Raw genomic sequence first — 25,449 nt, forward strand, 5'->3', positions numbered from 1 at the left:
GAAGAGTAATAATTTAATAAAATATTTTGTTTATAGGAAATTTTATCACAAATTAATTCTCTTCTATAAAAACGAGGTATATAGATTTAATTTAATAAAAATAAAAAAAATGAAATGAATAGACGTAAAAAAATTTTATATAAAGATAATTTATTATTATTATTTTATATTTTATGCATTGTTTTTAGCATTTAATTTTATTAAATTATACCTTTAACATAAGTTATTAAATAATTAAATTTACAATTTTAATAAAATATTAATATTTATTTTAAAATAAATTATGCGCCCATCAATTTATTTTTTTAGATCCATCACTGAAAGAGAATAAGTTGTAAATTTTTGAAATTAAATGAATAACTTCCCATAAGAAAAATCAATATTGAGATTTTGAGTTCATAAAAAAATTAGGAATAAGTTACAAATCAAAAATAGAAAGTTTCAAATCCATAAAATTGAATAAATAATATAATAAAATTCAATATTAAAATTGTGTTCTTAAATAAAATTGGGTAATTGAATTGCAAATTACAGTAAAAGAAATTGTAAATCCAAGAAAGTGGATTGTAAATTTCTAATTTAATATGTTATAATTACTAAGATATTTGAGTCTTTTTTAATATGTAAGAAGATCAACTAAGGACTTATAGGACTCACTTTATATTTTTTAAATTTATTGAGATTTTAGCTAAAATAAAATAATCCATTGAGATTAAAGTGTCATCATCCCTTTTATTAAAGCTGCTTTTTTTTAATTCTCTCTCTGTTTTTCAAATTTTATCACATCTCAAATCTCAAAAAAGCTAATCTCCCTCTATCACACACGTTTCATCTCAATGTTTCAGTTGTTAAATAAAAAAAAAAAACAAAATTGACCAAAACAAGAATTAACATTTAATTCGGATGAACTTTAAAAAGTGACTGCCAAACTTGCTGAATAAAAAGTAACATATTTTCCCTCCTTGTTTTCTCTGATTATATTATATGTTTTATTTATCTTTATGATGACCACAGAAGCAACTAAATCTTAAAAGAAGGGGAAAATCCAATAAATAAAATAATTAAATAGAGCAAAACAGCTGGTTGCAAACCTGTACAATATTACACACACATACAAAGAAAAAGCATATGTTCTTGATAGCAAATGACTCATAATACAAGTGTTCAAACCATCTTTACCAAGTTTAACACTAAATATTTATGCTGGCAGCTGTATTGCTTCCATCTTTCCAAGTTTTGCCAAATCTCATGATTGGCAACTATACCTCTCTAACAAAACATTCAATGATGGACAATATGGTGACCACCATGAGATAGACAATGACCACCGTATGCGGCAGCGGCGGCTCCTGTGCCATGACCACACGCTCCCTTACCACGCCCACAAGCTGTGTGTCAAGAAAATAATGAAATTACATCAATGCATATTGCAATTGTATCCCATACCATCACACAAGCAATGTGCTTAAAAAAAAAAAAAAACAGAGAGAGAGGCACAGTAAATGAGATTGTACAAGACTCATTTGTACCTTTTTTAACCCTTATATAATCCTCTTTTTTTTTTTTTACTGTATCTCATTTTGACTGCTCTGCATGCAGTCAAGTTTTAGCAATACTTTGCCCTGTACAAGTTCTCCTAAACATATCACATGATGGGTAATGAAAAAAGTCTTTTTTCTTTTGGAGAATATCAATAAAGGGCTTTTTTACAAAAATGCTGCATATAGTAAAAAAAATTCCTGAAATGCTATAGCATGAAAAGTATTTTCCAAAATACTACATCAAAAATCGTTCATGGGAATAATGATTTTGAGGTTCTGAAGAAGTTGTTCTCGCCTGGAACGATTTTAGAGTGGAAAATTATTTTTTTATTACATTAAAAGTGAAATCGTTCACTATCTGAATGATTTCAGCTTATTATTACTGATTTGATATTTTATTTTCAGTAATTCTTTATTGATATCCCCCTTACTAAATGAAGTAGGTTATGTGGATTGCACAATATCATCAAAATACTCTGTCATGAACTAACCGTTCGGGAATACTACAATTAGTGATGAGCAAGAGATGCACACCTGCAGGGTACGGAGCTGGATGGCAACATGACGGTGGATAAGCCAATAGATATCCAGAAGGAGGATAACAGGCAGGTGGATACTGACCTACCCGAAGGTAACCGGCCGGAGGATATCCCGTCGGCGGGTAGGCAAGTGGTGGATAGCCGCCTGGAGGTGGATATTGTGCTTCTGGATATGATACAGCAGGTGGAGGAGGATATGGATATGAAGGATAACCATGTTGATTCGGGAATAGGCCTTTATGCTTGTCATTTTCACTGCCCATGGCTTCAACTTAAAATTAATTATGTTAAAATCTGCAATAGAATGCATTGTTAGTTCAAAAACTGTAATAACCCAGGTATATAAATTAATTAATTAATTAATTAACAAATTAAAAATTTATAATAAAATATTTAAGTATATATTTTTTATATATAAAATTTTGGGATAATTATAACAAAGTGAATGGTAGCTTGGTGGGAATAGTTTTGGGTCTCTATTAGCAGGTTTAGAGTTTAATATGGTTGATGCCAAATAACTTAACTTATTTTCGTTTTACCATTAAAAATTACAAAAGAAAATGCCTTAATAGAAGTGAGTAAACACACGCATCATGGGCAGCAAACATTTATTCTCTTCCCTTCCCTTCTTTCATATTCTTGAATTTCAACAATCAGAGAGAGCGAACGCACGAGAGAAAAAACCCACGTCCTTTTCTCCTTCCTTCCTTTTGTTCTTCCTCTTCTGATCATTTCTGTCAATTGCCGGTGACCGTTTTGCGGCCGTCGCTGCCGTGGAGGTCCGTTTGTGTAGTCTTTTGCCTCCCCATGTTTCTCGTCGTCGGTCTTCTGTTTTTCCCTCTTCAGTCGCCATAGTAACGTACTGAGTCATCCTTGTCTTAGTAGCCCAGCACTGATCTTCTTCTTGCCCTCAGTTTGATCGGGTGTGGGTATGCTTGAAATCTCTTCTCCTTGTTTTTTTCCCCCTTCTGCTGCCGCCCATCCGTGTGTGTGACTACTGTATTGTTTGGGTTTTTCAAAAATTTGAATCTTTTTCCTATTCTTGTTGATGTATGAAATAGAAAGTAGATGGAATTTAAACAAGTTGGAACTTAAAATTTCAAGGTGCATTTTGGTAGATAATTTCACTTAAGTTATTTTGATTAATGTAAGAGGAAGGAAGTGGGTATAAAATCTATCTTTTTTTGAGCTTAATTTGATTTTGATAGGGTCATTGGAAGAATAGAAAATTAAATTGAAGATATAAGAAAGGAATTTTGGCACTGGATGATATACCAGGTAAGTAAATAATGTTTCCCAATAAATAGAAGTAATAATCTTTCTCTTACATTTATTTATTTATTTACTTTAATTGTTCTAAACATATTATTTTAATTGTATCTTATGATTAAGCTGATTTATATGTAATTAGTTTATTTATTATATAACTTTAATTATATAGGTATTCTCATGATATTTTATTTTTCTTAAAAATATTATATATGCATGGATCAGATAAATTATAGATTAAAAAAAAGTTATTTACACTTTATGACTAAATGAAAATTTTGAATTGAAAGGATTTTTGAGCTCTATACATGGCATAAATGTCTTATAGGATTAAATACAGAATATTGGTTGCTAACGATAATTTTATTAGGCATACCTAGCTAGGGTACATTAGAGGTGCTAGCCCCGTGTGTTGGCCATCACGCATGAAAGGGAGGATGTAATTTTGTGAATATAATCCACATATGTTATTCATGAACTTTATGATATCGCCTGTTTTTCGTGATTTCTAGCCACATTAGATGTTATTACTCTCGTGAATTGTGTATTCACACCTTTTATTCATTCTATTTAGGTATTAATAGAAAACAAGTTTTTCAAGTTGTATTTTTGTTCTTAAGAATTGTATTTTTTTTATATAAAAGATATATTCCTAATTTGTTGATTATGATTCTTTATTTTCTCTTTTCAATTTTTGTAACTCAACTATCAAAGATAAATTATACTGTTATTTTCTAATACCATCGATAATTAGATTAGTTTCTTGTTTCCTATTGTATATGCTTATGATTATCATTTTTATTTATTAGTATTATCGGGGACGTTATTTACTAGAAAAATTTTTTGTATTCAGATAATAGAAGTGGATCTGCCCTTCAGTAGACCTTGTGGGATTCCTTGAGATAAGAAATATTTTGTTTCTCCAATTACATTGTGGATTAATGCAAATATCTAAGTATTTTGTTTTGTTATAGAGTCGGTCCACGAATCATATAAGCAGAATCCTTGCTTAAAGTATTTTGGTTTGTATATATATACTATATCAGAGCAAAACTCTGAATGTTGCTTGAATGTTCCTTTTAGCAAGTTGTAGAGATTTCAGAAAGTCCAACTTATAGTATCAACTCTACCGAAATTTCTACAACAAATTTAAATATTTTGTTCCTATTAACGATTTCTAATTATAAATAATAATTGTATGATAAAATTGTAATCAATATGTTAGACATGTTAAGGGTTTAAGCTTATGGGATATGAATTTTTTGATATTCCAGTTTATCACACTTCAAAAGTTCAGGGTGTGACAAAAACTATTCAAATAATAGAACATTACTTATTTTATAATTGTAGTTCATGCATATCTCAAAGAGTTAAAAATAATAGGGATTAAGTTACAATTAAGTTAAAACTATAAAAATTAAGTTACAATAAGTTTTAAAGTTTAATAATTGAATTATCATTGAGTCAAAATTATAAGGCCACATAATTAATTGTTCCAAAAAAAATTATCACCAATCTTCTCAAGCTAGGAGGGAAAAAAGTTGGAAAATAATCAAACTAGAAATAACTATCCGCAATCCCAAGAACATGACTTATCACATTCATTGAAAGTTAAGGAGCAATAAAAGACCACGAAGTAGGAAAGGGATCCATAAGATCTAATCCCAATCAATTGCTTAAAGTTCGTGGGGGTAATCTTCAATATTCTTCAACTGTGGCAACTTTTTTTTTTTTTTAGTTTAATATGTATGATATTTTCAATACTAGAAACAATTATCAATGAACTATGCAAAACAAAATAGCAATATATATTATAGTGAATAGCTTCATTGGTCAAATATTAAAAAGAGAAAAGAAATTTATTTTCATAAGGAAAATCTACACTAGCAATTCGATCTTTCTTTTTATGATGTTTTAGGCTAGAGTTGCATAAAGGACGTACAAGAGATGACTTTAACCTAACTTGAAATTTAGTTTCTTTTATAAAAAGTATTGAATTAGAAAACTCATAGTCTGGTCTAATCTAGATGTAACCGAAAATTGAATAGAACCAAACTTAATCTACAAGATTGAAAGACTAATTTCAATAGTCTAATACCTCACTTTGCTTTTTCCCTTCTTTTTCTTTATGAGAAGCAACAATTCATTTTAACATGATAAACTCAATTAAGATAAATTTTTATAATTATATAAAAATTATCACAAAATATTAAAAAGCGAACCATAATAAATCCATAACAATCTCCAACAACAATCTAAAAGATTTAAATTCATAATAACATTCAGCAAACTTCCATAGTATGTTCAAATTACATTACAACAAGTTGACAATAAATTTCAACCAATCTTCATGCAATCATTTCCTTCAACATCAATTGAATTAACTCTATTAAAAATAATATAATTATATTAAAGTAATTTTATAGGACTAGACTAGACCAGACCAAGTGGTTTAAAAGCTCGAGACCCTGTCCAATTCAACTTGAAGATGAAGTCTAGTCTCATTGGTCTTTTTAATCTTTTGGGTCAATTTTTTTTAGGACCGAACTAGACTAAGTTTGTCAGAGTTGAACTGGATTATACTAGACTAGAGTACTTTTACACAGCTATAGTTTAGGCAAAAAAATCAACAACATTCATAGACAAAAAAACAAAATAGATGGTGCCCCATCATACTGCTATGAACAAAATTATATGCCTGTTCAACGGCAAAATGCAATAGAATAATCATCTTTATGAATGAAAAACAAGGAAATAATCCTTTAAAGATATGATGCAAGATTCATCTAAGTAAAAATTAGCAGTAATTTTACTTATATAATATTCAAATCATTAAAATTTTATCAACTCAGCAATAAAATTGAATAAAGTTATGTATACATCTAGTTCCTGTAAGTGACAATAAGGACTAACATTGTAAATATATAAAACTTAATAAACTTGAAGGAATAAAAAAATATAGAAACTATTATAGGGACAAATAAGGTTCCTTTTCTTCTCCTGAATATTAAATTTCATTTTTGCTTCTCCAAAAATGAGGGGAAAATTTAAAACATGTAAACCCGTAATGAGTCAGTCGAAGTTAAAACTAAAGAGAAAGGGGGAAAAAATTAAGCACTGTGATTATCTAAAATAAAATATAGAAATTCCGATACCTTTCGAGAAAGGGAAAAGAGGGATGGTAACTCTCGTGAAGCCAGAATGAAACCAGCAAGCTCTGATAGTGATACACAGCTTCAATATAACTAAGCAAATACAAAATCGGTGGCTTAATGTAGTACTCAATTAATAGATTAATGACAGAAACTTAAAGAGTACCAATCAAATTGAAACTTTGCCTTCTCCCTGATCGTTGGATCATTTTAAAAACAGGCTTCGATTCCACGGTTTTAACTTTTTTGAAAAAAAAAAAAAAAAAACATAACTTTGGGTCTTACAGTTTTCATGCATTTTACATCTCTGTATTTTTTTTAATATTTTAAGTCCCTATACTTTTGCTTTTCAATGCTTTAGGTCCCTACATTTTGTTTATAGAGAAAATTAAAATATTAAAAAATAAAAGTATAAGGACCTAAAACACTGAAAAAAAGTGCAGGGACTAATATAAAAATGCAAACAAAGTGCAAGAATTTAAAGTTATGTTTTTCTAACTTTTTTTTATCATCATATACAATAATACAATGCGAAGAACATACCATAATATTTAAAATGGCCATTACTGTTGAAAAAGTATTTTAATTGATTTGATTAAATGTTTTGTTTATAACTAATTTGATTATTATGATTTTGATTATTAATTTTTTAAATTAGTGTATTGACCCATTTAATAAAGGTACGATTTTCAATGACATTGAGAATGAGGTTAGGCTTGATGGGTGAGTTTGGATGCACATGAAAGTTGAGATTAATTATTTTAATATAGTAATAAATAAAAAAAATTGAAATTATTTTTTAAATTAATGAGTAATAATACATCCTCCATTTTTTATTATAAGACAAACTATTATATGATTCTTTTTTTATGAGCAAAACAACAAATTTCAAGAAGTATTTATTATATTTATATCAAATTTTCCATCATAAATAAATGGAATCATTAAATTTAAAAAATAAAAATTAATTATAAGGGCACTTTAGTCCAAATTTTTAATTTCATATATAATTATTAGAATTAACCAACTTTCTTAAAATTTTGTGAATTAATTAAAATTTACTTATATTTGAGAACCGATGGAGTATTAATTAACTAATATCAATGTCTTCTATATTATACTACTTCCTTTATCCCAAATTATAAAACACTTTGGATAGAGATTCAACCTCCCAAAATATAAGATATTTTAAAAACTTTAAATTTTCATTAAGTATGCTTATTTAAATATATCATTGCCTCTCTATTTGATTTTCGTCCCTTTCTCTTTAATCAATACATTAAATAAAATGTATTTTTAAAAATTTTTATTTTTATTTTTAAAAAAATAAAGTTATTAAATATATTTAATGAGGCTTATTGATATGTGAAATTTTATTCAAAATATCTTATAATTTATGATGGAGTTAGTATAAAATATAAATTTTATAAAATTTTACTACTGATAAAATATAAACCGGATGTCTTATCTTAAACCATGCAAACAACAAGGCACAGGTGTCTCTCTTTAATTTATTTTTGTGTTATAAACATAATACCAAAAATGTCAAATTAAATACAAAGGGTGAATTTAAAAACAAATTTTACTGAAGTTTAGACAATAACATATTAAATTGTTGATTGTTAGTTGTATTTACTTTTTAGATCTGTGTTGGTTTTCGTTTGCATCTGGTTGCAAACTTGCAATTAGTTGGTCCTCTTGTTTGTGACCTAACTTGCATTGTAAGTGTAGTAGTTGAGTCATTTGGCGGTGTGCTAACTTTTTTGTATTTTTATATATAAATGTAAAACGTTTTTACCAAAAAATATTAAATTAGAATTTTTTATTAATTATCAAAAGTAATTATCAAACCAAAAAATATGTTTGATTATATTAATTTAAAAATAATTTTAGAATTAAAAAATAATTGATAGTGCTGGTCACCCATAGTTAATAGTGGTGGCTTATGATAGTAATTAATTGCAGCTAGTAGTAGTTTCTAATAATCAAATATAGCATACTTTGAAAATAAAAAATGTTTTCATTTTTCAATTTCTGAAAATAAAAAATAAAAAAAATTTTGAAACAATTTAAATTAAAACTACTTGCAACAATGATTTTTAAATATTTTTTAAAAAATAAAACAAAATAAAACAAGCCTTTATAATTAGGGCTAACTCGAAGTCTCTTTTTCATAATGTTTATCATTTTGTTATAATTGTTGGCGGTAATTTCCCCAAGTACATTGGTTTTAAATTCTGGGAGTTCAATATAAACTAGATTCATATCCCATCCCAAGAGAATAATTTTTATAAAATAAAGCATACTTTTCTGTTATATAAAAGATTTAATTTCTTGCACGGAATGACGAAACATGTACACATACCAAAACCATATGCGCTGACTGATTCTTGAATGGAGTAGACAAGTTTAAAAGTCATACTTTTCCCTCTCCCATAGATTTCTTGGAACCAGATCCTCTCAGCTGCGTCTCCCTCAACGTCCCCCTGCATCCCAAATCCCATCCCTTCAATAAAGATCTAATGTCTCATATTTTACTACATCATCTCATATAAAATAATTTTAGCTTTTATTTCATTTTTTATTTTCAAAACTTATTCCAAAATATTTCTCTTGGGATTAGGATTTGATTGGCATTGGCGAGGCAGAGGTCTATATGGAGGAATGGTAATTTGAGCAATGGTTAATCAAGAGTTTTGTGACTTCTTCTCACAAGCTAAGAAATATGGGTTTGCTGTTAGGGTTTTGGCTTAGGTATCTCAATTCGATAAACAATTATTTTTGGCAAAGATGGGGCTTCTTTTTTGTGACGCTAATAGTTGATTTGTCATCACTGGTGGTTTTGGTTCTCTCTACATGAAATATGATGTGTGGAATTGGTAAATGTGCTATCTGAATAGTAGTTATTGTTTAAATAGAGATGGAATTGTTAGGATAGTTTTGTGAAATATAACACTCTAAAATTGTGACTGATTTATTTTCAAAAAAATATAATTTATAAAAATTACTGTTTGTAAACCACTTATCATGATAAAAAGGTGTCTACCATGATAATAAAGGAAAAGTTATTTTTTCAAACACTACCATAATAGTGAGAGGCTTACCCTGCTAGAAAGAACAACAACCAATATTTCAAAACCCTATAATGATAGAAAAGAGTCTACCATAATAATAAATAATCAAATTCACATTTAAAAGGCTTACCATTATAGAAAGAATTTTCTATATACAAACAATTTCCAAAAATGACTACCATGGTAAAAAAAAATTAAACAGAGTAATTTATATCTACCATAATAATTTAGGAAGTAACTTAGTTAATTAAAGGAGCACCACTTAGTTAATTAAAGGAGCAACAAATGAGATCCCATTAAAAATAAGTGTTTAAAATCTAAAATGATGTTCTAAAACTCATTTAGTTGTTAAGCATGGTTCAAAGGGGTTAAATTGTTCCAAACAAGTTTCAAAAGGGTAAAAGTGTCCAAAATGACCTTTCTAAAAACAATTTTTGAAACAGGAGCATTTATGTCTTGTGTGCATTATCTGCTGCAACTAACGTTGTCATGCTGTGACAGACAACACACAGTAGAAACTCCGCAAAAGTGACTTGCACTATAGCTAAGAAGGCATACATTACAATGCATGTGGCACATTAGTACTCAACCAGAATGAATAGTAAGCCTAAATTTTAAATGTTCACAACTTTTAGCATACTTATCCAAATTAAATTATTCAAATGTCCTTACAAAGCTTATCACATAAATTAGCTAATGGCTTTAGTTTAGTGCAAAAATTTCTTCATATGAAAATTCCATCCATAAAAATCCAATCTACACATTTCCCAATCAATTTCACTCTCCAAACCAAAACCAAAGCCAAAAAAGGGTGTGGATCACTTGACTACATCTTTTCCACATCCAAAACATGTTAATCAACACTTATGAACCAACAACCACCCCAATAAAACTAAAAATGCCCATAATTGGATTATAACCACTCAACACAGTTAAAATTGAATAATTAACATAAATTCAGCATAACAACATCCTTCACTCCAAACACATTTTTAATACTTTATGCATATTAAAACAATGCCATGAATGTCGAAAACCAACTCATAGCTGCCATAAACAAGCTTAATCAAAATATGGAGTCACAATTCTCATTGATATAAAACAATACCCTAGATTGGCAAATATACATAAAACAAACCAAAGTAGGCCTAACCAACAATTGGTGACCCATATACCAACACTATGCGTTGAGTACTTCTTTGGCTGAACCTTTCCCTAAAAAATTGTTGATAATGAGAAATGAGACACAAAAGTCTCAATAACCAATACTAATTTGATACAATGCATGCCATGCAACTAATCATATGATTGTAAAATGAGGCATACAAAACAATATTCCAAACAATTGATCCAAACAAATTCCAAACAATTTTGAACAAATCCAAACAAGAATGCATGCCTGCCAACTTCTCTCATCCTTTATCTCTAAACCAAAGCCCATACTTAGTACTATTCAACTGAGCAAAGGTTGTAACATCTTAAATTTTTAACTCACTAATTAATCAAGTAATCAAGGGTTAATTGAGTTAAATCTAACTTGAATTAAGTTAGAGGATACTTAGAGAGGGGTAACGGACCTATTTGGCTTTGGTTATAGCCTTAGGATTGAGTCAAGAATGCAGTTGGCCACTTGAGCCCAAAAGAAGGAGAAAAGTCAGGGAAGGGTGGCTCTATGCCATGCGCCACGACATAGTCATCTTTTGCCATGGTGCATTAAGCTAGAAACAAGAGAAAGACCTCTTTGTGTGATCCCCCGTGACATGTGTAGCTTTGGGCGTGGTGTATGGATCACATAGGCATAAGAGTGGCTTTTTGTGCCACACGCCATGGTGCATGGCCAAATTCTAACAATAAATAGGGCATGAATCAGTTAGAGAATAAAGGAGAAGAACAAAGTTTTAGTGAGAGAGGAAAGGAGGAACCAGCGGAACTCTGCTAGAGCAAGCTAAAATTGAAGCTTTGGGAGAGTTTCTAAGCTATCTAATACCAAAGGTGGGTTTCCATAGCCCTAATGTTCCTTTATCTTCCTCTTTTGATAGATTTGAGGTCAGGGCTTGTTGATAGGAAGTGATTTTCGAACCTATAGGTCTATGGTCCGAACCTATTAGTTTAAATAAAACTAACGGGAGTTGCTTAAGTGTTCTACACCTAGGTTGGGAAGTTTTGCAGGATGGTGAGATTGGGTCATTTCTTTTAGATGAACCTTAGTCCTCTGAGGATGATTTTCAAAATTTATAAGGCTAAACTCAAACCCATTAACTTAAATGGAGTCAATGAAAGTTGTTTAGGTTATCTAAACATAGTATTATTGATGCTAAGTATTCTTGGACTCAGGGGCAGAGCTAGAATTTAAGAATACAGGTGGTCAAGATTAAAAAACATATATATTACAAAGTTTTCATAAATTTTAAGGAAGTGAAAGTATGTAACACAAATATAATATAAAGAAAATTTTAAAAAATTGGGGGGCCACGGCTGTAACACTTGCCCCGAGTGTTATCCAAAAATCACACAAGTCAAATAAACTAAGTGTAGTTAAGGAGTTAATCCTAAAACCAACTTAGGAAACAAACCATTTAAATCACTAAGCAAATACATGATTGCAAAGTAAACATTTAAAACCTTAAAAAAATTATAGGTTCTAACTATAGCGCACGGAAGCAAGCTAGATGAAAGAGAAATAAAAATATACTGTCATGACAGCATTTAAATTGCTATCATGACAGCAAACAGCCCTCCCGGGTCAACTTTTAGGAGGTGCCGTTCCGCCATCCGACCTCCGATCGAAGTGATTTTAAAGCTCACACATCACATTCAAAGGGTACTATAAGTGTACCAAATTTCAAAAAGATCCAACGATCGGATTGAAAATTTGACATGTTAAAAGATTGGTTATTTTTGCTGTCATGATAGCTTTTTAGCTGTCATGACAGCACCTCCGGTCTAACTTTTAGGGTGCACCATTTCATCATCCGACCTCCGATCGGAGCGATTCTAAAGCCTACATGTCACTTTTAAAGAATACTATTAGCATACTAAATTTTGAAAAGATCTAACGGACGGATAGAATTTTGTGCAGGTTACAACATCAATACTGTAGCTGTCATGACAGCAGCACTTCCAGACCAAATTCCGGAGTGCGTCATTTCTCCGTCTGATATCCGATCAATGTGATTCCAAAGTCCACACGAAGCTTATAAAAGGTTTTACTTGTGACCAAATTTTAGAAAAATCCAATGGTCGGATTAAGATTTGGACACCTAGATGCAAAAGTGCAGCTTTTTGGTAAAAACCATTTTCAAAATTGTCCAAATCTCATCCTAATGGTCACAAACCTATGGAAACACTTTGGACACGTCAAATAAGACTAAAAACACCTGATAGAACATTTAAATGATGGAAAACTCCCATACATCAAAATTTGACCACCCGGGTGCCATTTCTCAAAATGGACCCTAAACCCCCAAAATGCACAAATCATACAAGAGTGGTCACAAATCAATCCAAATACCATGTATTTATATAAATACATATGCTAAACATTTTCACTTGGCTCAGAGCTCCTTGTGGGGCCCACGCACCCACTCTCTCTATCCAAGGTGTATGTTTGCCCATAGCACACCATTTGCAATGCAACCACTTTGCAATTGCTTATAGAATCACATATATATATCAAAATAAATATCTGCTTGTAATAGAAACTTGGTCTACTAAGTAAATTCATCAAAACCATACACCATAACCAAGTTTTCTAGCCACAAGTCTACAAACAAATAAAAATTCATACACAAGCACACAATCCACACATATTCACACACACATACATAATCATATCCTACTGGCACCCTAATCTTAAATACATTACAATATATTTGCTCAAAAGAAAGGGGTTGCAGTTCTTTACAAATCACAAGCAAATCCCTAGCTTTGCTCCTTTCCCCGTCCACCACTGGATCCTTCGCCTGGACCTAAAATATTGAAAAGAAAGGGGTGAGACAACCACAGTCTCAGTAACAGCGAATCTACATTGATTATTACAAAGTAAGCCATAATCAAATAAACGAATAATAAATTCAACATAGTATATAATTTAGCCATTTAAAATGCATGAATGCATGACCTAGGCCGGTATGGCCTTTCATGACCAACAGAATGCCCCCTGTCACTCTTTAACTCATAGGTAAACCTTATACCTACTTCTACCTCCACAGGCACAAAACATAATCTAAAGCATGATCGAATCCACCGAACCGCCTATGCCCCTTCGACGTGAATCCTGAGCAGTCAAAGCTAACTCCCTCCCAGAGCCAGCCCGACTTACTCTCCATGTGAGGGCTACCTTGGCCTAGGCACTCAACCTCACACTTCATATGTTGGATTCCCTCCCCCACTGAGAGGTGTCGAACACTCAATACACTAACCACTTTAGTGCACTGAGCCCACAATACGTAAGACAACACTGAGTACTGACAGTGTGCCATAGAATATCAAAAATACACACCTTCTCATTGGTGAACTCCCACCAAGATCATGCCTTTTACTCTTGTCTACCTTTCCTGAGTATTGACCATTCAACACTCTAAAGTAGTATAATATTTATAAATCTCATTTCCATAAAAACATTGTTATTAAACAATTAGAAAATATATTTGCACTATAATCAAAGTAGTACCCCATAACCCCTTATAAAGCATATTTAATCTTTTAAAACATGTAATGCATGATAACTAGTAATATTTATTCAAAAATAGCTAAAACAAAGTAATAAGAAATATAAATTCCCCTGTTACCTCAACCCTTTGGTATCAAAAGGGTTCCCCTTGTATAAAATAGGGCTCAGCTTGTTCCTTAATTTCTGAACAAATTCCACCAACAATTCCTACAACATATAAGTGATCCACATCACTTATCATGTCAAATAGCATTAATAAAGACTATAACTCATACCACACAACTTGGGTCTATGAGCCATAATCCATCCCAATGGTCCATATATTAAACCAACCATTCTCATAGTATCACTTAATCACCAAAACCATTTATTAGCCATCACTAGGCTAATTTCCAATTTATATAATTTTTTAATCAATTAGAAACCTTTACTTAGTGCCACCAACTTTCACCATTAGCCCTTATAATGAAAACCAAACCTTAATTTAAATCTTATTGGGTTCAAATAGTAAAATTATAACTAAATCAATAGGTTTAAACCATTGAGGAGCAAAAACCCAATTTCTCAGGGTTTATTTTGTGCCCCAAACACCTCTTTTCATCCAATTATCCACTCAAAACATTAGATCACTATATAGAAACTTAAAACATGCTCTCTAAGATCCAAAGAAACAAAAGCTTACAAGAATAAAGCCTTTGGGATCAAAATCCAAAAATTTTTTCTTCCAAAAATTGAAGAAAATTAAGAGAAAGAGAAGAGGATTGAAGTAGGGAGTTTACCTATCGTGTAGCCGAGCTCGCAACGGTCGCAAAGACCCCTAGATCCAAGCCTAACTCCCTCCCTTTCTCTTCTCTTCTTCCTCTCTCCCTCTCATGCGTTTCCTTTCCTTTCCTTTCCAATTCAGTTTCTGCGTTTCTGTATTAGTTTTGGTCTTTAAATTGCTGGTCAAAAAGTTTGGGGAAAATTACAAGAAAGGGCCCAACATTTTTTATCATTACACAAAAGCCCAGGTCAACTTTGGTAATTTTTTTCATAGTTAAAAATTAAATAAAACCAAACTTTTGCTTAGAAAAATTCAAACTCTGGGCCTCTATTAAATTATTTTAAATTTTAATTTAATTATAGATATTTTATTTTATTTTATTTTTATAAATCTGAGTCTTAAAATTTCGGGATGTTACAACGGCCCTTGTTGGCCCCCCTCCATCTATCACCGCTTGGACTTGAACTCCCATTAATGGACGATTTAACCCTAGACTCTATGAGTATGATTTTGGATTGTTGGGTGAAATTTAGGAATTATTTAAGTTAATGTAAGCTAAAAAGAGTAAATAAACCTAATGAGTAAGCCTAAATGCTAGACATAAGGGCTTTAGAATATTTAAAGTATTGAAATAGGAAGAGATTTTAAGTGGTGATATTGATTATTATGGACTTTATTAATTGTAAATGAATCATCCCGTGCATCGAATTGGGCTTGAGGTCAAGCTTTGAAAGTATTTATTGAGGGATAAACTTTTGATCACTCAAAGGTTTGAGATAATTAGGAGAATCTATTTTATGTAGTTATATGTTAATTAATTTGCATTGCTAAAATGATATGTGATTAGCAAGAATAGTTGAAATTTCCTATTTGTTGTTATGTAGCATGTTTTGAAGAACATAAATGAGGCTATGATGAGTTTTAAACTGTAACATGATGAATAAATGATGAAAATTACATGTTTAGTCATGATAATGATTGTGATATCTATGGAATATGTATGTGATGAAGCTGAAATTGTAACATGAGAATAAATAATTATATGTGTTGTTAGGAAAGCATGATATATATATATATATATATATAAGAAAAGTGGTGATATGCTATCATGAGCAATATGATGTGAATATGTGATGATGAAATGATGGGAAGTAGAATATATGATGTTATATGGTATGTGAGATTGTGATTATACACTCGTGTCCTTGGAAATGTATGTATAGATAAAAGTGATGATGTCTAATTTTGCCCTTAAAAGCATTGATTTAGCATCCTAAATTTTTTATCATAATTATGTCATCCTTAAAGTAATTGAATTGTAATAATATTAGCCCTTGACGTCAAATTTGTGTAAATGTTACCGTTAAGTTGAATGAAAGATGAAGGAGTTTGACTGAAAATTGCTTATATGTATGCATATATATAAAGGATTGGTTTAATGTCTGTCCATTACAAATATACAGTATCTTGTTTCTATTTACTCCCTTCAATAATATTCAATAGATACGTGGTTTAAAGATTTTAATGTTTCAAGCAAGGTTGTCAAACTTGTGAGTTGAAATAAACTCGTAAAAGTAATGTAAACTCAAATTGCAAACTTAAATTATAAACTTGTAAAAGTTTACCTCTATTAATAAATAATTATTAAAATATAACCATAATTTAATTTAAATATATTTAAAATATAAATTATTGAAAATATCAACATCGATAAATTATCATATATATAAAAAACATAAATTTTAAAATAGAAAAACTTATTTTGGTTATGTTTTATTAATATTAATTTTTGCATTTTAAATCTTTTTCTTAGAAACATGTCCTATAACTTTTATGAATTGAATTTTTCATAGTATTCACTTATATCTAGTAAACTTATATCCAATACGAGTTTATAAATTAGTTAACATAATTTTATAAGTTAAAAAACATAAAAACGGTAAATTTGAAAGTAACCTTATGATTTTAGCCAAGTTTGTATCTAATTCGAGTTTATAAGTGAGTTGATAAAATTTTATAAATTAAAAATGTTAAAATCAAAGAGCCAACTCAAAAATTTGATATCTATGATTTCAAGCGCTAGGAATATTTATTGTCTTTAGGGCCATATTAATACGGGAAACGCAACATTGAGCAGCATGCTTCTGAAAATGTTAACAAGGTACTCTAGTGAATTGTTTAATTGTTTTGTACTGGATGCGAATGGTGTCATAACGTAACCACTTTTTTTTGGCTGTAATGAAAATGATATTATGAGAAATATAATTATAACTATAGGAGTTACGAATTTAAGAGGATAAACTGCAAATATCTAAAATTGAATAAATAATCTCATAAAACTCGTGGTACATAGAGTTGTAGATCAAAGACAGTAACTTGCATATCTTAGAACTGAAAAAATAGTTTCTCAGAGAAAAAATCATAATGTTGAGATCATGTATTCATAAATAAAATTGGGATGCAAAATTGCAATTACAAATCAAGGTAAATAGAGTTGCAAATGTCAGAGAATAAGTTAAAAATCCCTAGAATTGACCAAATAAAATTCTATGTTAAAATCTTGTATGCTTAAACAAAATTTAAAAATTAAGTTGCAAACCAAGATAAATGGAGTTACAAATCAAAGAGAATAAGTTGCAAATTTTTGGAATTAAACAAATAACTTCTCATAAGAAAAATCAATATTGAGATTTTGAGTTCATAAAAAAAAATAGGAATGAGTTACAAATCAAAAATAGAAAGTTGCAAATCCATAAAGTTGAATAAATAATATAATAAAATTCAATATTAAAATTGTGTTCTTAAATAAAATTCGGTAATTGAATTGCAAATCACAGTAAAAGAAATTGTAAATCCAAGAAAGTGGATTGTAAATTTCTAATTTAATGTGTTATAATTACTAAGATATTTGAGTCTTTTTCAATATGTAAGAAGATCAACTAAGGACTTATGGGACTCACTTTATATTTTTAAATTTATTGAGATTTTAGCAAAAATAAAATGATCCATTGAGATTAAAGTGTCATCATCCCTTTTATTAAAGCTGATTTTTTAGTTTTCTCTCTGTTTTTCAAATTTTATCACATCTCAAATCTCAAAAAAGCTAATCTCTCTCTATCATACACGTTTCATCTCAATGTTTCAATTGTTAAATAAATAAATAAAAAAACAAAATTGACCAAAACAAGAATTAACATTTAATTCGGATGAACTTTAGAAAGTGACTCCCAAACTTGCTGAATAAAAAGTAACATATTTTCCCTCCTTTTTTCTCTGATTATATTATATGTTTTGTTTATCTTTATGATAGCCACAGAAGCAACTAAATCTGAAAAGAAGGGGGAAGTCCAATAAATAAAATAATTAAATAGAGCAAAACAGCTGGTTGCAAACCTGTACAATATTACACACACATACAAAGAAAAAGCATATGTTCTTGATAGCAAATGACTCATAATACAAGTATTCAAACCATCTTTACCAAGTTTAACACTAAATATTTATGCTGGCAGCTGTATTGCTTCCATCTTTCCAAGTTTTGCCCAATCTCATGATTGGCAATTATACCTCTCTAACAAAACATTCAATGATGGAAAATATGGTGACCACCATGAGATAGACAATGACCACCGTATGCGGCAGCCATAGCCGCTGCGGCTCCTGTGCCATGACCACACGCTCCCCTACCACGGCCACAAGCTGTGTGTCAAGAAAATAATGAAATTACATCAATGCATATTGCAATTGTATCCCATACCATCATACAAGGGATGTGCTTTAAAAAAAAAACAGAGAGTAGCACAGTAAAATGAGACTGTACAAGACTCATTTGTATTGTTTTTAAAAACCCTTATATAATCTTCTTTTTTCTTTATCTCATTTTGACTGCTTTGCATGCAGCCAAGTTTTAGCAATATTTTGCCCTGGATAACTTCTCTTAAACATATCACATGATGGGTAATGAAAAATTTTTTTTCTTTTGGGAGAATATCAATAAAGGGCTTTTTTACCAAAATGCTGCATACAGTAAAAAAAAATTCCTAAAATGCTGCAGAGTGGAAAGCATTTCCCAAAATATTACACCAAAAATCGTTCATGGAAAGAATGATTTTGAGGTTCTGAAGAAGTCATTCTTGCCTGGAACGATTTTAAAGTGAGAAATTATTTTTTTATTACATTAAAAGTAAAATCATTTACTACTTGAACGATTTTAGTTTATTTTGCTGATTTGACATTTTATTTTCAGTCCTTATATTTTTTAACACATTATCATTTTGTGAAAATCTTCAGCAAAATGCATATTCACGCAAGAATAAAAAATTCATGCATAGTGGCTATAAAAAGGTTTGAAAACATGAAGATGCAGTAGCAAAATTGAAGTCAGATAGTGTAAAGCTAGTTTTTTCACTGACATACTATACAATATAAAAAAAACTAAAATATTACACAAAATGCTACATTTAAAATCGTGTAGAGGGAGAACAATTTTTAAAATTCATCACCATAAGAATGATTTCTTCAATGTATCAATTCAATTCCAGGAACGATTTATGAATTTTAGCTACACTTTACAATTGCAATAATAATTTAGTAATCATTTGAATGAAAATGATATATAATAATTGGTTCTAATATGATTAAGGAATTATTATGAGGTGTGTTAAATTAAAAATTATTAATAATAAATAAATAAATATTAGGTTTTATGAAAATTAATAATGAATAGTTAAGTTATATGAATAAAAAGTGAAAATTAATTTACCTCACAAATAATGACTTTTGATGTCACATCTTATTCTCCTTCTAATACGTTTAACAACAATGACCACATGGGATACAACAAGAACAATGTAATAATTATTTATTTATTATTAATAATTTTTAATTTAATACACCTCATAATAATTCCTCAATCATATTAGAACCAATTATTATTTATCATTTTAATTCAAATGATTACTAAATTATTATTGCAATTGTAAGGTGCAGCTGAAGTTCATAAATCGTTCTTGGAACTAAATTGATACATTGAAAAAATTATTCTTACGGTGATAAATTTTAAAAATTGTTCTCCCCCTACACGATTTTAAATGTAGCATTTTGTGTAATATTTTAGTATTTTTTTTATATATTGTATGGCATGTCAGTGAAAAAACTAACTTAGCACTATCTGACTTCAACTTTGCTACCACATTTTCATGTTTTCAGATCTTTTTATAGCCACTATGCATGAATTTTTTATTCTCGCATGAACATGCATTATGCTGAAGATTTTTACAAAATGATAACATGTTAAAAGAATGCAAGGACTGAGAATAAAATGTCAAATTAACAATAATAAATTGAAATTGTTTAGGCAGTGAACAATTTCACTTTTAATGCAATAAGAAAATAATTTCTCACTCTAAAATTGTTCCACGCAAGAACGACTTCTTCAAAACCTCAAAATCATTCTTCCCATGAGCAATTTTTGGTGTCATATTTTGGAAAATACTTTCCACGCTGCAGCATTTCAAGAATTTTTTTTTACTTTATGCAGCATTTTGGTAAAAAAGCCTCAATAAAGGATTTTGGAAGAAACGTAATTTCTTAAAAAAAGATTTTTTACAAGTAAACATTAACAAATTAATCAGTGAAGTTATTGTTTTAACATACAAGTATTCAATTTGTCCAAGATCCTTGTAATATATTAAATTCTTTCAGGAATCCTTTATTGATAGGCTACTAAATAAAGTTAGTTATGTGGATTGCACAATATCATCAAAATACTCTATCACGAACTAACCGTTCGGGAATACTACAATTAGTGATAAACAAGAGATGCACACCTGCAGGGTATGGAGCTGGATGACAACATGACGCTGGATAAGCCAATAGATATCCAGAAGGAGGATAACAGGCAGGTGGATACTGACCTACCGGAAGGTAACCGGCCGGAGGATATCCCGTCGGCGGGTAGGCAAGTGGTGGATAGCCGCCTGGAGGTGGATATTGTGCTTCTGGATATGATACAGCAGGTGGAGGAGGATATGGATATGAAGGATAACCATGTAGATTCGGGAACAGGCCTTTATCCTTGTCATTTTCACTGCCCATGGCTTCAACTTAAAATTAATTATGTTAAAATCTGCAATAGAATGCATTGTTAGTTCAAAAACTGAAATAACCCAAGTATATAAATTAATTAATTAATTAACTAATTAAAATTTTATAATAAAATATTTAAGTGTATATTTTTTTGTATATAAAATTTTGGGATAATTATAACAAAGTGAATGGTAGCTTGGTGGGAATAGTTGTGTCTCTCTATTAGCAGCTTTAGAGTTCAATATGGTTGATGCCAAATAACTTAACTTATTTTTGTTTTACCATTATAAATTACAAAAGAAAATGCCTTAATAAAAGTGAGTAAACACACGCATGGGCAGCAAACATTTATTCTGTTCCTTCCCGTTCTTTCATATTCTCGAATTTCAACAATCAGAGAGAGGGAACGCACGAGAGAAAAACCCACGTCCTACCCTCCTTTCTTCCTTTTTCCTCTTCTGATCATTTCTGTCAATTGCCGGTGACCGTGTTGCGACCGTCGCTGCCGTGGAGGTCCGTTTGTGTAGTCTTTTTCCTCCCCATATTTCTCGTCGTCGGTCTTCTCCTCTTCCCTCTTCAGTCGCTATAGTAACGTACTGAGTCATCCTTGTCTTAGTGGTTCAGCACTGATCTTCCTCTTGCCCTTAGTTTGATCGGGTGTGGGTATGCTTGAAATCTCTTCTTGTTTTTTCCCCCTTCTGCTGCTGTCCATCCGTGTGTGTGAGTGTATTGTTTGGGTTGTTAAAAAATTGAATCTTTCTCCTATTCTTGTTGATGTATGAAATGGAAAGTAGATGGAATTTAAACGAGTTGGAACTTAAAATTTAAAGGGTGCGTTTTGGTAGATAATTTCACTTAAGTTATTTTGATTAATGTAAGAGGAAGGAAGTGGGTATAAAATCTATCTTTTTTTGAGCTTAATTTGATTTTGATAGGGTCATTAGAAGAAGAGAAAACTGAATTGAAACTATAAGAAAGAAATTTTGGCACTGGATGATATACCAAGTAAGTAAATAATATTCCCCAACAAATAGAAGTAATAATCTTTCTCTTACATTTATTTATTTATTTACTTTCATTGTTCTAAACATATTTTAATTGTATCTTATGATTAAGCTGATTTATATGTAATTAGTTTATTTATTATATAACTTTAATTATGTAGTTATTCTCATGGTATTTTATTTTTCTTAAAAATATTATACATGCGAGGATCAAATAAATTATAGATTAAAAAAAAGTTATTTACACTTTATGACTAAAGAAAAATTTTGAACTATAAGAATTTCTGAGTTCCGTGCATGGTATAAATGTTTTATAGGACTAAATACAGAACACTAATTGCTAATGATAATTTCATTAGCTCTTGGCACACCATGGCATATCTAGCTAGGGTACATTAGAGGTGCTAGCCCCATGTGTCGGCCAACACACGTGAAAGAAATGATGTAATTTTGTGAATATAATCCACATTTGTTATTCATGAACTTTATGATTGTGCTTGTTTTTCATGGCTTTTAGCCATATTAGATGTTATTAGCCTCGTGGATTGTGTATTCACACCTGTTATTTGTTCTATTTAGGCCCTAATAGAAAACAAGTTTTTGAAGTTGTATTTTTGCTCTTAAGAATTGTATTTTTATGTTTTGTTTTATATAAAAGAAAAATTCCTAATTTGTTAATTATGATTCTCTATTTTCTCTTTTCTATTTTTGTAACTCAATTATCAAAGATAAATTGTGCTATTATTTTCTAATACCATCGATAATTAAATTAGTTTTTTGTTTTCTATTGTATATGTTTATGATTATCATTTTTATTTATTAGTATTATTGGAGACGTTATTTACTAGAAGAATTTTTTATATTTAGATAGTAGAAGTGGATATGCTCTTCAATAGACCTCGTGGGACTCCTTGAGACCAGAAATATTTTGTTACTCCAATTACATTGTGGATTAATGTAAACATTTAAGTACTTTGTTTTGTTATAGAGTCACTGCACGAATCATGTAGGCAGAATTCTTGCTTAAAGTATTTTGGTTTGTATGTATATATATACATACTATATCAGAGCAAAACTCTAAATGCTACTTAGATGTCCTTTGTAGCAGATTGTAAAAATTTTGGAAAGTCTAACTTATAGTAGAGATTCTATCAAAATTTTTACAAGTTTAAATGTTTTGTTCTTCTTAAGGATTGCTTATTATAAATAATGATTGTATGATAAAATTGAATTAATATGTTAGATGTGTTAAGGGTTTAAGCTTATGGAATATGAGTTTTTTGATATTCTAGCTTATCACACTTCAAAAGTTCGGGGTTGACAAAAACTATTCAAATAATAGAACATTACTTATTTTATACTTGTAATTCAGGTGCACCTCAAAGAGTTAAAATAATAAGAACTAAGTTACAATTGAATCAAAACTAAAAAAGTTAAGTTACAACAATTTAAAGTTCAATAATTAAATTATAATTAAGTCAAAATTATAAGACAAATAATTAATTTTTCCAAAAAAAATTATTATAAATCTTCTCAAGCTAAGAGGGAAAAAAGTTGGAAAAGAATCGAACTAGAAATAACTATCTGCTGCAATCCCAAGAACATGACTTATCACATTCATTGAAAGTTAAGGGGAAATAAAAGACCACGAAGTAGAAATGAGATGCATAAGATCTAATCCCAATCAATTGCTTAAAGTTCGTGAGGGTAATCTTCATTCTTCAACTGTGGCAATTTTTTTTTTTTTGAGTTTTAATATGTATGATATTTTCAATACTAGAAACAATTATCAATCAACTATGGAAAACAAAATAGCAATATGTATTATAGTGAATAGCTTCATTGGTCAAATATTTAGAAAGAGAAAAGAAATTTATTTTCATAAGGAAAATCAACACCAGCAATCGATCTTTCTTTTTATGATTTTTAGGCTAGGGTTGCATAAAGGATAGACAATACATGACTTCGGTCTAACTTAAAATTTAATTTTTTTTATAAAAAAGATTGAATTAAACAACCCATAGTCTAGTCTAATATAGATGTAACCTGAAATTAAACAAGACCAAACTTGAACCCTAGGATTGAAAGACTAATTTCAACAGTCTAGTACCTCATTTTGGTTTTTTTTTTTCTTTTTTCCTTTATGAGAGGCAACAATTCATTTCAACATGATAAACTCAATTAGATAATTGCTTATAATCATATAAAAATTATCACAAAACATTAAAAGCTAACCATAATAAATCCATAACAATCTCCAATAACAATCTAAAAGATTCAAATTCATAATAACATTTAACAAACTTCAATAATATGTTCAAATTACATTACAACAAGATAACAATATATTCCAACCAATCTTCATGCAATCATTTCCTCCAACATCAATTGAATTAACTCTTTTAAAAATAATTATAATTATATTAAAGTAATTTTGTAGGACTAGATTAGAACAAGTAGTTTAAAAGCTGGAGACCCTATCCAATTCAATCCAAAGATGAAATCTAGTCTCGTTGGTCTTTTTAATCTTTTGGGTCAATTTTTTTAGGATCAAACTAGACTAAGTTTGTCAGAGTTGATCTGGATTATACCAGACTAGAGTACTTATGCAAAAGAATCAACAACATACATAGACAAAAAACAAAATGGATGGTGCCCCGTCATACTGCTATGAACAAAATTATATGCCTGTCCAACGGCAAAATGTGATAGAATAATCATCTTTATGAATGAAAAACAAGGAAATAATCCTTTAAAGATATGATGAAAGAATAATCTAAGTAAAAATTAGCAGTAATTTTATTTATATAATATGCAACTCATTAAAATTTTATCAACTCAGCAATAAAATTGAATAAAGTTATGTATACATCTAGTTCCTGTAAGTCACAATAAGGACTAACATTGTAAATATATAAAACTTAATAAACTTGAAGGAATGAAAAAAATATAGAAACTATTATAGGGACAAATAAGGTTCCTTTTCTTCTCCTGAATATTCAATTTCATTTTTGCTTCTCCAAAAATGAGGGGAAATTTAAAACATGTAAACCCGTAATGGGTCAGTCGAAGTTAAAACTAAAGAGAAAGGGGAAAAAATTAAGCACTGTGATTATATAAAATAAAATATAGAAATTCCGATACCTTTCAAGAAAGGGGAAAGAGGGATGGTGACTCTCGTGAAGCCAGAATGAAACCAACAAGCTCTGATAGTGATACACAGCTTCAATATAAATAAGCAAATACAAAATCGGTGGCTTAATGTAGTACTCAATTAATAGATTAATGACAGAAACTTAAAGAGTACCAATCCAATTGAAACTTTGCCTTCTCTCTGATCGTTGGATC

General features: G+C 29.9%; 1 protein-coding gene across 4 annotated transcripts; it reads right to left on the reverse strand.

The window, feature by feature from the left end:
* Window positions 1-1,040: 1,040 nt before the first annotated feature.
* On the reverse strand, window positions 1,041-25,362 carry LOC129290594 (protein CYSTEINE-RICH TRANSMEMBRANE MODULE 10-like). 4 transcript variants are annotated; one of them, XM_054927405.1, is made up of 5 exons: window positions 25,246-25,316; window positions 8,867-8,987; window positions 6,505-6,594; window positions 2,076-2,374; window positions 1,041-1,388 (listed from the first exon to the last, which is right to left on the reverse strand). In XM_054927405.1, exons 4-5 carry the CDS (start codon window positions 2,341-2,343, stop codon window positions 1,282-1,284), a joined length of 375 nt encoding a protein of 124 aa, XP_054783380.1. In that variant the 5' UTR covers window positions 2,344-2,374; window positions 6,505-6,594; window positions 8,867-8,987; window positions 25,246-25,316; the 3' UTR covers window positions 1,041-1,281. The 4 variants fall into 4 exon arrangements, with proteins under 4 accessions (XP_054783380.1, XP_054783379.1, XP_054783378.1 ...); XM_054927404.1 differs by lacking the exons at window positions 1,041-1,388; window positions 2,076-2,374; window positions 6,505-6,594; window positions 8,867-8,987 and adding exons at window positions 18,362-18,709; window positions 20,839-21,137; window positions 21,510-21,798 and having other exon boundaries at window positions 25,246-25,335; XM_054927403.1 differs by lacking the exons at window positions 1,041-1,388; window positions 2,076-2,374; window positions 6,505-6,594; window positions 8,867-8,987 and adding exons at window positions 18,362-18,709; window positions 20,839-21,137; window positions 21,510-21,801 and having other exon boundaries at window positions 25,246-25,317.
* Between the last annotated feature and the right edge of the window lie 87 nt (window positions 25,363-25,449).

Source organism: Prosopis cineraria, unplaced genomic scaffold (genome assembly GCF_029017545.1).
Source record: "Prosopis cineraria cultivar Desert tree isolate PC_DT_omini unplaced genomic scaffold, ASM2901754v1 PC13, whole genome shotgun sequence".
In the NCBI taxonomy this organism is placed as follows: domain Eukaryota; kingdom Viridiplantae; phylum Streptophyta; class Magnoliopsida; order Fabales; family Fabaceae; genus Prosopis; species Prosopis cineraria.

Bases quoted from the DNA above. Each gene is read 5' to 3' on its own strand.
- LOC129290594 (XM_054927402.1), bottom strand. From the start codon at position 21,106: ATGGGCAGTGAAAATGACAAGGATAAAGGCCTGTTCCCGAATCTACAT. The intron at 18,710-20,838 runs GTGTGCATCTCT...CTTGACACACAG, and splicing joins TCCAGCTCCATACCCTGCAG to CTTGTGGCCGTGGTAGGGGA.